The sequence below is a fragment of the Sus scrofa genome, chromosome 3 (genome assembly GCF_000003025.6).
Source record: "Sus scrofa isolate TJ Tabasco breed Duroc chromosome 3, Sscrofa11.1, whole genome shotgun sequence".
NCBI classification, from domain to species: Eukaryota; Metazoa; Chordata; class Mammalia; order Artiodactyla; family Suidae; genus Sus; species Sus scrofa.
Genome location: NC_010445.4, coordinates 39,333,561 through 39,348,806, shown reverse-complemented (window position 1 = coordinate 39,348,806; position 15,246 = coordinate 39,333,561). Strand labels below are relative to the sequence as shown.

The 15,246-nt window shown below is 59.3% G+C and overlaps 2 protein-coding genes across 2 annotated transcripts; one reads left to right on the top strand and one right to left on the bottom strand.

Annotated features, from left to right (window-relative positions):
- LOC110259943 (zymogen granule protein 16 homolog B-like) lies at positions 1,799-4,683 on the top strand. Its single transcript, XM_021086745.1, has 4 exons — positions 1,799-2,011; positions 2,096-2,174; positions 2,391-2,496; positions 4,165-4,683. Exons 2-4 carry the CDS (start codon positions 2,120-2,122, stop codon positions 4,502-4,504), a joined length of 501 nt encoding a protein of 166 aa, XP_020942404.1. The 5' UTR covers positions 1,799-2,011; positions 2,096-2,119; the 3' UTR covers positions 4,505-4,683.
- Positions 11,943-14,685, bottom strand: ZG16B (zymogen granule protein 16B). Its single transcript, XM_021086744.1, has 4 exons — positions 14,577-14,685; positions 14,414-14,492; positions 14,092-14,197; positions 11,943-12,423 (listed from the first exon to the last, which is right to left on the bottom strand). The coding sequence occupies exons 2-4, from the start codon at positions 14,466-14,468 to the stop codon at positions 12,075-12,077; spliced, it is 510 nt and encodes a 169-aa protein (XP_020942403.1). The 5' UTR covers positions 14,469-14,492; positions 14,577-14,685; the 3' UTR covers positions 11,943-12,074.

Below are 15,246 nucleotides of genomic sequence, written 5' to 3'. Positions count from 1 at the left end.
CTTGAAGTTTCTCAAGCCTCTGATATACCCATCCGTTGGCCCAGGGATGCTGTTGGGCGGCCTGCACATGGTATCACTCCACGTTCATTTGGTGCAGCCCTCCAAACTGGGTGCAGGGCCTTTGGGAAGTCCTCAGGGTGCAATGAGGTCCCGAGGGTGGGGCCTTCACCCTGGGATCAGGGACCCTGTGAACGACGCCAGAGAGCTGGCTTTCTCCGCCACGCGAAGTCACGGTGAAAAGCGAGCCGTCAGCAAGGTGGGAAGAGAGCTCCCGCATCCATGTACAGCTGTGCTTGTGTGGGAGCCATGTGTGCAAGTTCCAGCGGTCAGAGACAGCTGTGCACGTGCGTGTATCGGAAGGTGATTCTGCCTGCAAAGCCTGTGGTGCACACGTGCCTTTTAAGCTCACAGGTGTGCGTGTGCACCACTTATAAGCACGCTTGTGTGCTCTCTGAAAATGTCTCTTTTGCGTACCCTCAGGCTAGCACTGCTGTGTCCTCTTCAAGGCTGGCAACTGTCACTTCCTCCAACACCCATCGCAGGTGGCGCTTCCAGGACTCCCTGCCCACACCGACCCTCCACTGGGCACCAAAGCCTGGCAGCCTGCGGGAGAAGGAAGGCGCCCGGACTGGCAGCATTAGCGGGAAAGGCCAGGCAGGGACAGAACACAAGCTGCCCTTGTGCTGCCTCGGGCCCTTCCTCCAGGAGCGGTCCCTGCCCAGGCCCCAGGCCTCTTCCACCTCCTCCTCCAGGAGGTTCCAGGGCCTCGGGAGGGGACCTCTGTCCCTCGGAAGCCTGCTGGCCCCTGCACTTCTCATCCAGGCTCTGCTGCATTTAAGGGGCTGAACGCCTGTGGGGGCGGGGGGAAGAGCTTTGGGGGACAGGAGGGGTCCTCCCTTGGCAACGTGAGCCCGTGGGGCCTGAGCCCCAAGGAGCCGGTCCCGGGAGAGCAGCGCAGGGGCAGGAGAAGGGGCACTCAGCTGCTTCTCCCCACTGCAGGCTGGCTGTTAAAGGAAGCCCCCGCCCCTGGGGTCAGCACCATGGACAGGGCCGCCTGGGTCCCAGGGAAGGGGCCAGTGATCCCCCAGGGCTGCTGGGTTTGAGGGTGAAGGGCCACACTTGTTAGGCTGTCTGGGTCCTAAAGCCTCTGACACGGTTGCTCCCCGGTGCCTCTGCTCTGGGAACACAGCCCCCGACAACATCCAGCACACAGTCATGGGCAAAGACGGCGGGATTTCAGGGGTTTTCACTGGTCACATTTTTTTGGGGGGGGGGAATTTTTTCTCTTTGCAAATGTAAAAAGTATTCTCAGCTCAATTTCTTGTGGAAACCAGCAGTGAGAGGGTACGGCTTAGCCGTTGTGGCATCGTGAGCTGACCCCTGGCCAAGGTGCCTGAAGGAAGCTGTGGGTCAGATTCAGTCCCGGGCCTGGGGAACGTCCATACACAGTGAAAGTGGGCATAAGACATGTGAAAAGTTGTTTTAGCTCACAGGCTGTTCAAAAACAAGAGGGGGCGAGATTTGTCCTTCTGGGCAGAGTGTGCTGACCCCTGGCCGAGGTGCCTGATGGAAGTCATGGAGGTGCCACCTAGACAGGGCCCCCTCCTGGACCCCAGGCCCCGAGAGGCTCCTGGGAAGGAAACCTGTTTGTCCCCAGGAAGGGCTCTCAGCACCTGCCCCACCTCCAGAGTCAAGGTCCAGTCCAGGTACCCAGGAGAGAGACACGGAGGTGACAGTGAAAAGTTGCCACTGTCCCATCTTGTTTGTGTAGCCCACGTGGCCAAGACAATAAACATGGCTCATCCGGGAGCCTCCCCCTGGGTGGCTCTGGGGATCCCCTAGTGAGAGCCCCCACCGCCCAGATCCTTACTGTCCCCTGGCAGCCCTTGGCTCCTTCCTTCTGGAGGGGGGTCCATGGGGCCCGGGAGGGTATAAAGGGCCAGGTGGAGGGCGCTCAGGCACAGCAAGTGTCCCCAGCACCAGGACTGCACCGCGAGACTCCCCAGCCCAGGTAAGCCGGGGCCCCTACCATGGCTGGGGCCAGGGTGGTTGGCAGGGGTCCTCTCTGTGCTCAGGTGGCCTGTCTTCTCTCCAGGGTCCTGATCTCCAGCCAGAAGCCATGCTGCTGTGGCTAACCCTCACCCTCCTGTGGAGCAGCCCCTGCTGGGCGGGGCGTAAGTCTGGCAGGGTCTGCCCCCTCCTGCCCTTCCCCCGGGCCCCTCTCCTCCCCCAGCCAGGACCTGGGGGCTGGGCCCAGCCTTTGTCACAGACGAACTCTAGTCTCAGGACTGTCCCATCCGCCTGCAGGGGCTGTGTCCCTTCTGGGCAGACACAGCCCACATGTCACTGTGGCCTTCCCCCCACCCCAACCCACCTGGTTCTTTGTCTAGAGATGTTCGGGAACGGAAAAGGCTCCTATTTCATCACCAGTAAAGACAATGAGACGGGAATCACTGGGATTCGGGTTTTTGTAGGGCCTGTGGGCCTAATCAAGAGGTGAGTAGGGTCAGGGCTGCGAGCCCCTCCCTGGTCCCAACTCCCACCAAGGTCTCGGGGGTCTGGGGAGGGGGCTTAGGGCCTCTGCTCCCAACATCCCCACTGGGACCTGAGGACTCTGTGACGCCAAGGGGTCCTCAGGTCCTGGAGGCACCAGCCGTCACCTTCCCCCTGTCCCTCTGCCTCCACCGCTTCCTCTCCCTGCTGCAGCCACACTTTTTCTCCCTCCACCTGCAAGCCAGGCTCCTGACTTCCGGGGGATCCAAAGCGAGGGGCAGCTGAGGCTTCTCGCAACTTCCTCTTTTCAACCAACCCACACTCAACTCAGCCCAAAATAGTCTCCCACTGCAAGAATGCCCCATGGGGAGACCCTGTCGTGACTCAGTGGAAACGAATCTGACTGGCATCCATGAGAACACAGGTTCAGTACCTGGCTGCTCTCAGTGGGTTAAGGATCTGGCACTGCCGTGAGCTGTGGTGTAGACTGCAGATGAGATTCAAATCTGACATTGCTCTGGCTGTGGTGTAGGCCAGCAGCTACAGCTCTGATTCAGCCTCTAGTGTGGGAACCTCCATTTGCTGTGGGGTAGGGGGGAGCTTAAAAGAAAAAGAAAAAAAAAAAAGAATCTCCTGTGGGAAAAAGCTGGGGGAACGTCTGCCCAGGTTAAGGACAAAGAGAAAAGGAAGTGAGGCATTCCCATCCTGCGCAGTGGAAACAAATCCAACTAGGAACCATGAGGTTGAGGGTTCGATCCCTGGCCGTGCTCAGTGGGTTAAGGATCCGGCATTGCCGTGAGCTGTGGTGTAGGTCGCAGACGCGGCTCGGATCTGGCATTGCTGTGACTGTGACATAGGCCAGCAGCTGTAGCTCTGATTAGACCCCTAGCCTGGGAACCTCCATATGCCATGAGTGTGGCCCTAAAAAAAAAGAGAAAATAAAAGAAAAAAGAAAAGGAAGTGAGAGTCCAAGTGGACCACTGGCTGACGGAAGGAGACGTGGAGAGGCGGCAAGGCCAGGGTGTCTCCCCTCAGGTTGGGGTGCGCGCTTTCCTCAAGGCCTAGGGTGGATCTTTGCTCTGCATCGATGGGGTTCTGGGGATCCTGGGAAGGGAACCGGCCAGAGCAGCAGGTGCCAAGGGGACAGAGTGTGGGCGGGGCCCGGTGAGCAGGGGAGGCTCTGGGATGGGCACCTAGGCAGGGGAGGGGCCACAGGTAAGCCCAGGTGGGTGGGGCGAGTGGAGCTCCCCCAGGTGAGCCTGGGAGCCTCCTGCTCCTCAGGCCAGCCACCTGGCACGTCGGAGTGACTTGGCTCCAAAAGCCCAGGCTGGACCCAGGCTCGGCCCCCTGCTCTGGGCAATGACAGCAGCTGGCACCTCCTCAGGGTCAAGGTGACCAGGCCCCTTGAGGAGCTGTCCTGAGGGCAGAGCTCAGCACCTGCGCCCCAGTCATCCCGCTTTGCGGATGAGCACACGGAGGCCGGGAGAGGCTGGGAAACAAGCCCAAACCACAGAGGGGGAGGGCGCGGCAGGGGGTGGGGACCCGCGTGCCTGTCTCAGGACCCCAGTGGCACCTTCCCGGGACGTACGCTGCCGTGACAGGGCTGTCCCCCTCGCTGGTGGTTGGGAGTCACCCTGTATCTGGGGCTTCAAAGCTCGCCCTTCCCCCCAGTATCCAGGTGAGGTATGGATCCTCCTGGAGTGAAAAATACGGAATTCCAGGTGGGAAAGCCCACGAACTCATCCTGCATCCTGGCGAGCACATCATAAGCATCTATGGAAGGTACAGGACCTTCCTTCAGCACGTGACTCTGATCACCAACCAAGGGCGCTCAGCCTCATTCGGACTGGAAACTGGCAAGGGCTTCTTCGCTGCCCCGAACCTGACCGGGCAGGTGCTCGAGGGCGTGTACGGGCAGTTCTGGCTCTATGGCATCACGGGCATTGGCTTTACCTGGGGTTTTCCTCGAGAGGGCTTAGCCTCTGTGCTGCCCAGTGACGACCCATTCTGAAGAGGGGACCTCTGGGTCGCCAGCGCTGGGGTATCAGTTACCCTGCCAAGGCCGTCTGGCTGACATCAGGCACATGGCACGGGGTACCTGAGTTACAACTCTGAGACACCAGTAAATAGGTGATTCAGATCAAATTGGTGATCAATAGAACCCACCAATAAATCAAGCTTCTGCAGGAACAGTGCGTCCAGCTGTGGTCCTTGAGTCTGGGATTCGATAAAAGCCTTCTGGGCCTGTGGGGGCGGAGGCCTCGGGGGTAGAACCCACTGAGCAGAACGGCAGGAGGGGGCAGGAGGCGGCGCTGACAGCCCAGGCCTTGGAGAGTCTGCCCATGACAAGGGACCTGCCCGTGCAGACCCTGGGCCAATCGCATCATCTGTGACCCTTTGGGGCTCCGAGCGTGCCCATCCCCCACCACCTGCCCCAAGTCCATCCACGTGGGATCCTCTGGGTGTGCAAAGGGCCTCAGGGAGGCTGCTCATTCATTCCTTCACTCAGCATATGATTATCAAGTCCTGGCCCGCGTGAGGCTCCCTGGTCACCAGAGGAATTAGGAAGAGCCCAGCTGCCGAGCGGGGGGCACCCTGTAGGGGGACAGATACAGAAGCAGATGGAGGCAGTAGGTGGTGGCATCTGCACTGATAAGAACAGGTGTCGCACCCTGTGCACAGGCACCTGCCTGGAAGCGGGGGTGAAGGTGGGCTGTGCTTCAGGGAAGGCTTCCTGGAGGAGGCAACATCTGAGCTAGGTCCCAGAGGCTGAGTGAGAACTGGCCCGGAACTGGGAGCTGGGGGAGGGGCACCTTCCAGGCCAAAGGACCCAATGTGGGCAAAGACCAGATCCAGGAGGAGGCGAGGGCAGCACGTGTCGAAGGCTGGTCATGGGTCACAGCCCAACGGAAGACGCAAGCAGACCCCAGGCCTCGCACAGCCTGTGTCTCCCATCCCAACCCTGAAACCTACGTGACGGCTTCCAAGCTCTGAGTCCCACGTCCCCCCGTCGTGGCCCACAGGGACCCACTGCCGGGTGACAGAGAACATGCACGCACCCACTCGACGGCAACCGCCAAACACGCAGCAATGCTGCCAAGTGCCAGGCCCTGTGCCACCTCCACTCCCTCCACAGCAACCTGAGCGGACGGGACTCTGTCCACTCTGTCTGCCAAAGGAGGCCGGGGAGGCCCACGGAGCACGTGGCTCGGCTGGTGGTCACACAGCTCTGAGTGGCAGAGGGGGGATTCAGGCCAGGGGGGGTCTGGCTGCCCGTCAGGGCTCAGACCCCCGGACCAAGCAAAGGTTTCCCAACCCGTCCCCATCTCTCTGCTGACACACAGGCCGACACATTCCTCATCTATACTTTTTTTTTTTTTGTCTTTTTAGGGCCGCACCCACAGCATATGCAGGTTCCCAGGCTAGGGGTCGAATCAGAGCTGCAGCGGCCCGCCTATGCCACAGCCACAGCCACAGCCACGCCAGATCCGAACGGCATCTGTGATCTACACCATGCTCACAGCAACACGGATCCTTAACCCACTGAGTGAGGCCAGGGATCGAACCTGCGTCCTTATGGATGCTAGTCGGATTGGTTTCCACTGCGCCACAACGGGAACTCCCTTTCCATTTTAATCTTTTTTTTTTTTTTTGTCTTTTGTCTTTTTTGTTGTTGTTGTGGTTGCTATTTCTTGGGCCGCTCCCGCGGCATATGGAGGTTCCCAGGCTAGGGGTTGAATCGGAGCTGTAGCCACCGGCCTACGCCAGAGGCACAGCAACACGGGATCCGAGCCGCGTCTGCAACCTACACCACAGCTCACGGCAACGCCGGATCGTTAACCCACTGAGCAAGGGCAGGGACCGAACCCGCAACCTCATGGTTCCTAGTCGGATTCGTTAACCACTGCGCCACAACGGGAACTCCCCCCTTTCCATTTTAAATGCCGGCTGAGACACACTAAGTGGTTCTTAACCTGGAGTCTCAGGAAAGTCCAGGAACTCATGAACCCAGATGGAAAACCATTTTTCCCCTGTTTATGTTTCCTTTGGGGCCAAGTGCAGTCCGACAGCCGCAGAAGAGCACCCGTGGCCTCAGCGTGTTAGTGACAGTCGGCCCAGGGAGCTTGAAATTCACACTCGGCGGGGCTTCAAGATTGTGAGTGTTTGTCGATGTGCTTTTTCCTGCAGCAATGACAGTGGCACAGGAATTCATAGGACACCCGTTAGACGTGTGTGGCTGGTACACCTGCAGCGGCTCTGCAGGACCACCTTCCTTCCTGCCTCAGGCGAAGGCAGAAGGAAGGAGCCAGAAAGGAAAAGGAAAGGCACCAAGGAGGCTTCCTAGCCTCAGGCCTGGCGGAGGAGACCTGCAGCTCTCTGTCTGCGCTGCTGCCTGGGGAGCTCCTGCCGAGGGCTCAGCAGGCTGGCAGCTCCTCCACAGCACTGCTCCCCTGGGAGGCTCCCCGCCAGTCCCAGGGGGTGACTGGGTGGCCGACTGTCCTCCTGTTTGGTGTCCTTGGGGAGCAAGTTGGATTGAGCTGAGCTCTGCATGTGCCCATTGGCTGAGGATGTTTGCCAGAAGCAGGGAAAGGGGAGGGGCCTGAGCGCTGGCTGGGAGGACACCGAGGGGACAGGGGCACCCGGAACCCAGCGGGTGTCTCCGTGGGTGGGGGCAACGAGGTGTGGGGATGACTCTCGGGCTCAGGGCTTGCCCCTGGGATCCTCTCTGCCCTTGGCCACCATCTCCCTGGGTGACCTGGGCGACCTGGGCCACGGTGCCGAGCGAGCCTCCCTCAGCCACAGCGGGAATAAAGCAGTGCCGCGATGGCACCGCCGTGAGGCCCCTTCTTCGCCAGGAGGCCCGGCCTGAGGGATGCTTCATCCGCGGCCTCATTCGGAGCCGCGGCCGGGCTGGCGGGATGCGCGCGGTAGGCGGGGGTCGAGGCGGAGCCCAGGCCCCTCCAGCCACAGGAGCGCAGGGCGGGGCCTCATCCCCACTGTCGCCGTCGCCCGCCTTCCGCTCGGGGCAGTTGCTCCTGTGTCTCCGAGCCCTTGGCGCCGTCGAGGTCAGGCCCTGCCCGATTCCTTCCTGCCCGCGGAGCCAGGGCTCCGAGCCTCTCGAGGGTCTTAGAGCAAACCCAGGCCTGCGCTGGCGGGGGGCGTCCGGGGCGGGCGCCCGGGGTCCGCCTCCCTCCCAGCTCCCAGCTGCGGCGTGGGGCGCCCCCGGGCCCGTGGGGACGAGGCCCAGCGGCCGCGCGCAGGGGCCCCGCGGACGTGCCCGCAGCTCGCCAGGTGTCCGGCCGCCCCCGTGCCCGCGGCCGGCACCTGCGCCGCAGCCCCAGCAGGGGGCGCCAGGGCCCCAGCGCGCGTGGCTCGGACCCGAGGTTCGGCGCCCGCCCTCCCGCCGCCCCGCAGCCCCTGCCGTCCCGCCGGCCGCGGGGACCCGAGAGCCGGGCGGCCGGTCTCAGGAGGCCCAGCGCGGGCCTGAGCCGCTTCCAGTCCCGCCGCCAGGCGGGCTCGCTTCCCCGGGGGGACCAGAGGCCAGGGGACTCCAGGTGCGGAGCCGTAGCCAGGCCAGCGTGACCCCGAAGGCGCGCGGTGAATAGTTTCCGCCCACGCGTGAGCCCGCCTGGTTCCTGTCACCCCAGGGAGGGGTTCCGGGGCCCCCAAACTCCCTGGCCCGGGGCTGGCCCCGCGCCCGTGCCCTGAGCCAGCCCTGCGTCCTGATGACCCCCAGGTCCTGAGAACAGGTGCGGCGTCTCCACCACCCAAGACTCTAGGGGGCCCAGGGGACTCCTCCGTGTCGGCAGTGGGAACCGTGGAGGAATTCCCCACCCAGAGGGGTGGCCTGGGCCACAGAGGGAGCTGGGCCACGCGTTCTCAGAGCAGCCCCTGACCTGGAGCCGCCCATGTGCCTGCCTCCCCCTGCCCCGCTTCCTGCCCTTCTCTGACCCCTCCTCCATCCCACCTGACCCCGGTCAAGGGGGGACAGCCATGGGGCTCAGGGCTGTGGCTCTTCAGAGCAGCACTGTCCCATGCTGCCCGGCACTGTTGCCGCACCAGGAGACCCTGAGGGTCCCCCCGCAGCTGCCAGCTCCGGGAGGAATGGGTGTCTGTGGACGGGGTGGAGTCCCCTCAGTACTGAACACAGCTTTCCCTGTGAGCAAACGGGGGGCAAGGCAGTGATCATACTACAGAATGGGCCTCAGGGCATCAAGGAACCACAGCCAAGGTGGGATGGGATCTCCCCTGATGCTCCACTGGCTTCTCAAGCAGGAAGTGAGGAGGTCCCGCAGAGCAGCTACAGATGCACCGTCAACTCATGTCTGACAAGCGTCCTATGAACACCTGGGCCTTTATTATTTTATTTTATTTTTATTATAGCTGATTTACAATGTTACGTCAATTTCTGCGGTAAAGTGATATATATATATATATAATTTTTCTCACATTATCCTCCATCATGTTCCATCACAAGTGACTGGATATAGTTCCCAGTGCTATACAGCAGGATCTCATTGCTGATACACTCCAAAGGCAGTAGTTTGCATCTACGAACCCCAAATTCCCAGTCCATCCTACTCCCTCCCCCTCCCCCTTGGCAACCACAAGTCTGTTCTCCAAGTCCATGAGTTCGTTTCTTTTCTGTAGATAGCTTCATTTGTGCATGTATTAGATTCCAGATATAAGTGATACCATATGGTATTTGTCTTTCTCTTTCTGACGTGCTTCATTTAGTCTAAGAATCTCTAGTCGCAGCCATGTTGCAAATGGCATTGTTTTGTTCTTTTTAATGGCTGAGTAGTATTCCACTGTGTGTATGAACCACATCTTCTTAATCCATTCATCTGTCAAGGGACATTTTAGGTTGTTTCCATGTCTCGGCTATTGTGAATAGTGCTGCAATAAACATAGGGGTGCATGTATCTTTTTCAATGAAAGTTTTGTCCAGATATATGCCAAGGAGTGGGATGGCTGGGTCATATGGTAGTTCTATGTTTAGTTTTCTGGGGAACCTCCATACGGTTTTCCATGGTGGTTGCACCAATTTACATTCCCACCAACAACGTAGGGGGGTACCTATTTCTCCACACCCTCTCCAGCATTTTTATTTGTTGACTTGTTAATAGTAGCCATTCTGACTGGTGTGAGGTGGTACCTCATTGTAGGGGTTTTTTTTAGCTTTTTTTTTTTTTTTTTTTTTTTTTAAGGCTGCACTCATGCCATATGGAAGTTTCCAGGATAGGGGTCGAATCAGAGCTGAAGCTGTCGACATACACCACAGCTCACGGCAACACCGGATCCTTAACCCACTGACCAAGGCCAAGGATCAAACCTGTGTCCTCATGGATCCTAGTGGGATTCATTACCCCTGAGCCACAATGGGCACTCCCGCTCATTGTAGTTTTGATTTGCATTTCTCTTAGTGATGTTGAGTATTTTTTCATGTGCCTATCAGCCATCTTATGTCTTCTTTGGAGACATGTCTGTTCAGGTCTTCTGCCCATTTTTCAGTTGGGTTGTTAGTTTTTCTGCTGTTGAGTTGTATGAGTTTGTATATTTTAGAGATCAAGCCCTTGTCGGTTGCAATGTTTGAAACTCTTTTCTCCCATTCTGTAGGTTGCGTGTTTTTTTTTTTTTTTTTTTTTATGATTTCCTTTGCTGTGCAAAAGCTTGTAAGTTTGATTAGTTCCCATTGGTTTATTTTTGTTTTTATTTGGTTGCCTTGGGAGACGTGCCTTTTTCATTTACACATGAAAAGGCGAATCTGCACAGCCCCGTTTTGAGTAGTGCTGAGTGGGAATGCAAGCTCTCAGGGACAGCTGAAATTGGCATGAGGTCACGGGGACTATTAAAGTGCTGTCCGGGTGTCCTTCCCACCCAAGGAAATGAGAATTTTCCTGTGGAAGACAAGAAAATGGATTTGATCTGGGTTCGTGGGTTCCTGGACTTTCCTGAGACTCCAGGTTAAGAACCACTTAGTGTGTCTCAGCCGGCACTTAAAATGGAAAGGGGGGAGTTCCCGTTGTGGCGCAGTGGAAACCAATCCGACTAGCATCCATAAGGACGCAGGTTCGATCCCTGGCCTCACTCAGTGGGTTAAGGATCCGTGTTGCTGTGAGCATGGTGTAGATCACAGATGCCGTTCGGATCTGGCGTGGCTGTGGCTGTGGCTGTGGCATAGGCGGGCCGCTGCAGCTCTGATTCGACCCCTAGCCTGGGAACCTGCATATGCTGTGGGTGCGGCCCTAAAAAGACAAAAAAAAAAAAAGTATAGATGAGGAATGTGTCGGCCTGTGTGTCAGCAGAGAGATGGGGACGGGTTGGGAAACCTTTGCTTGGTCCGGGGGTCTGAGCCCTGACGGGCAGCCAGACCCCCCCTGGCCTGAATCCCCCCTCTGCCACTCAGAGCTGTGTGACCACCAGCCGAGCCACGTGCTCCGTGGGCCTCCCCGGCCTCCTTTGGCAGACAGAGTGGACAGAGTCCCGTCCGCTCAGGTTGCTGTGGAGGGAGTGGAGGTGGCACAGGGCCTGGCACTTGGCAGCATTGCTGCGTGTTTGGCGGTTGCCGTCGAGTGGGTGCGTGCATGTTCTCTGTCACCCGGCAGTGGGTCCCTGTGGGCCACGACGGGGGGACGTGGGACTCAGAGCTTGGAAGCCGTCACGTAGGTTTCAGGGTTGGGATGGGAGACACAGGCTGTGCGAGGCCTGGGGTCTGCTTGCGTCTTCCGTTGGGCTGTGACCCATGACCAGCCTTCGACACGTGCTGCCCTCGCCTCCTCCTGGATCTGGTCTTTGCCCACATTGGGTCCTTTGGCCTGGAAGGTGCCCCTCCCCCAGCTCCCAGTTCCGGGCCAGTTCTCACTCAGCCTCTGGGACCTAGCTCAGATGTTGCCTCCTCCAGGAAGCCTTCCCTGAAGCACAGCCCACCTTCACCCCCGCTTCCAGGCAGGTGCCTGTGCACAGGGTGCGACACCTGTTCTTATCAGTGCAGATGCCACCACCTACTGCCTCCATCTGCTTCTGTATCTGTCCCCCTACAGGGTGCCCCCCGCTCGGCAGCTGGGCTCTTCCTAATTCCTCTGGTGACCAGGGAGCCTCACGCGGGCCAGGACTTGATAATCATATGCTGAGTGAAGGAATGAATGAGCAGCCTCCCTGAGGCCCTTTGCACACCCAGAGGATCCCACGTGGATGGACTTGGGGCAGGTGGTGGGGGATGGGCACGCTCGGAGCCCCAAAGGGTCACAGATGATGCGATTGGCCCAGGGTCTGCACGGGCAGGTCCCTTGTCATGGGCAGACTCTCCAAGGCCTGGGCTGTCAGCGCCGCTTCCTGCCCCCTCCTGCCGTTCTGCTCAGTGGGTTCTACCCCCGAGGCCTCCGCCCCCACAGGCCCAGAAGGCTTTTATCGAATCCCAGACTCAAGGACCACAGCTGGACGCACTGTTCCTGCAGAAGCTTGATTTATTGGTGGGTCCTGATTCAGGGTCTCAACTCAGATTCCCCTGTGCTGTCAGCCCACCAGCCAGGGGCCCTGGCAGGGTGACCCACATCCCAGCTCTAGGGACCCAGGAGTGCTCACTTATTTTGGATATAGGTGGTATCTGGTTGAGCAGAAGTCACGTCTATTAGAGGATAATCCCACTGAAAGCCGATGTCTGTGATGCCCAGGAGCTTGTGGTGCCCAAAGAGTCCAGTGAGTACCTTCTCACTGGCGTCAGGGTAGGCAAAGAACTCCTGGCCAGTTTTCTCTCCAAATGTGGCCCAGCGATCAAAGTCTGTGTATAGGACCAAGTACCGGAGGTATAGCCTGTAGGTGCCGTAGACGGCTATAATGTGCTCGCCGGGCTGCAGGATGAACTCCTGGGCGTTCCCACCTGGGCTTCCGTATTTTTCACTCCAGGAGGATCCATACCTCACCTGGATACTGGGGGGAAGGGCGAGCTTTGAAGCCCCAGATACAGGGTGACTCCCAACCACCAGCGAGGGGGACAGCCCTGTCACGGCAGCGTACGTCCCGGGAAGGTGCCACTGGGGTCCTGAGACAGGCACGCGGGTCCCCACCCCCTGCCGCGCCCTCCCCCTCTGTGGTTTGGGCTTGTTTCCCAGCCTCTCCCGGCCTCCGTGTGCTCATCCGCAAAGCGGGATGACTGGGGCGCAGGTGCTGAGCTCTGCCCTCAGGACAGCTCCTCAAGGGGCCTGGTCACCTTGACCCTGAGGAGGTGCCAGCTGCTGTCATTGCCCAGAGCAGGGGGCCGAGCCTGGGTCCAGCCTGGGCTTTTGGAGCCAAGTCACTCCGACGTGCCAGGTGGCTGGCCTGAGGAGCAGGAGGCTCCCAGGCTCACCTGGGGGAGCTCCACTCGCCCCACCCACCTGGGCTTACCTGTGGCCCCTCCCCTGCCTAGGTGCCCATCCCAGAGCCTCCCCTGCTCACCGGGCCCCGCCCACACTCTGTCCCCTTGGCACCTGCTGCTCTGGCCGGTTCCCTTCCCAGGATCCCCAGAACCCCATCGATGCAGAGCAAAGATCCACCCTAGGCCTTGAGGAAAGCGCGCACCCCAACCTGAGGGGAGACACCCTGGCCTTGCCGCCTCTCCACGTCTCCTTCCGTCAGCCAGTGGTCCACTTGGACTCTCACTTCCTTTTCTTTTTTCTTTTATTTTCTCTTTTTTTTTTAGGGCCACACTCATGGCATATGGAGGTTCCCAGGCTAGGGGTCTAATCAGAGCTACAGCTGCTGGCCTATGTCACAGTCACAGCAATGCCAGATCCGAGCCGCGTCTGCGACCTACACCACAGCTCACGGCAATGCCGGATCCTTAACCCACTGAGCACGGCCAGGGATCGAACCCTCAACCTCATGGTTCCTAGTTGGATTTGTTTCCACTGCGCAGGATGGGAATGCCTCACTTCCTTTTCTCTTTGTCCTTAACCTGGGCAGACGTTCCCCCAGCTTTTTCCCACAGGAGATTCTTTTTTTTTTTCTTTTTCTTTTAAGCTCCCCCCTACCCCACAGCAAATGGAGGTTCCCACACTAGAGGCTGAATCAGAGCTGTAGCTGCTGGCCTACACCACAGCCAGAGCAATGTCAGATTTGAATCTCATCTGCAGTCTACACCACAGCTCACGGCAGTGCCAGATCCTTAACCCACTGAGAGCAGCCAGGTACTGAACCTGTGTTCTCATGGATGCCAGTCAGATTCGTTTCCACTGAGTCACGACAGGGTCTCCCCATGGGGCATTCTTGCAGTGGGAGACTATTTTGGGCTGAGTTGAGTGTGGGTTGGTTGAAAAGAGGAAGTTGCGAGAAGCCTCAGCTGCCCCTCGCTTTGGATCCCCCGGAAGTCAGGAGCCTGGCTTGCAGGTGGAGGGAGAAAAAGTGTGGCTGCAGCAGGGAGAGGAAGCGGTGGAGGCAGAGGGACAGGGGGAAGGTGACGGCTGGTGCCTCCAGGACCTGAGGACCCCTTGGCGTCACAGAGTCCTCAGGTCCCAGTGGGGATGTTGGGAGCAGAGGCCCTAAGCCCCCTCCCCAGACCCCCGAGACCTTGGTGGGAGTTGGGACCAGGGAGGGGCTCGCAGCCCTGACCCTACTCACCTCTTGATTAGGCCCACAAGACCTATGTACACTCGAATCCCAGTGATTTCACTCTCATTGTCTTTAGAGGTGCTGAAATAGGAGCCTCCTCCAATCCCGTACGTCTCTAGACAAAGAACCAGGTGGGTTGGGGTGGGGGGAAGGCCACAGTGACATGTGGGCTGTGTCTGCCCAGAAGGGACACAGCCCCTGCAGGCGGATGGGACAGTCCTGAGACTAGAGTTCGTCTGTGACAAAGGCTGGGCCCAGCCCCCAGGTCCTGGCTGGGGGAGGAGAGGGGCCCGGGGGAAGGGCAGGAGGGGGCAGACCCTGCCAGACTTACGCCCCGCCCAGCAGGGGCTGCTCCACAGGAGGGTGAGGGTTAGCCACAGCAGCATGGCTTCTGGCTGGAGATCAGGACCCTGGAGAGAAGACAGGCCACCTGAGCACAGAGAGGACCCCTGCCAACCACCCTGGCCCCAGCCATGGTAGGGGCCCCGGCTTACCTGGGCTGGGGAGTCTCGCGGTGCAGTCCTGGTGCTGGGGACACTTGCTGTGCCTGAGCGCCCTCCACCTGGCCCTTTATACCCTCCCGGGCCCCATGGACCCCCCTCCAGAAGGAAGGAGCCAAGGGTCTGCCAGGGGGACAGGAAGGAGCTAGGCGGTGGGGACTCTTGCTGGGGAATCCCCAGAGCCACCCAGGGGGAGGCTCCCGGATGAGCCGTGTTTATTGTCTTGGTGGCTGTCCTACAAAAACAATATGGGACAATGAGAGGCATTTCACTATCATCTCTGTGTCTCCCTCTGGGGCACCTGGACTGGACCTTGACTTTGGAGGTGGGGCAGGTGCTAAGACAAACAGGTTTCCTCCCCAGAAGCCTCCCGGGGGCCAGGGCTCCAACCTAGTGCAGAACCTGGTTCAGGGCCGTATTCAGTGCTGGGCAGAGCCCCTTGTCCCCTGGGCTGTCCCCTCTGACCCCTGAGAGCCAGAGTGGACAGTCCAGTGCTGGGGCCTGGTGCCAGGGGGCAGAGACATCCCACGCGCTGGCCCTTCACGGCCTGTCCTAGAGGATCTGTGATCTTTGCTTTGTGCCGGGTCCGGGTGTAGCTGGTGATGAACGGGGTTTCCTGGGCTATGAGATGACCTGCATCAATGACCCCATGACAGGAGGCACA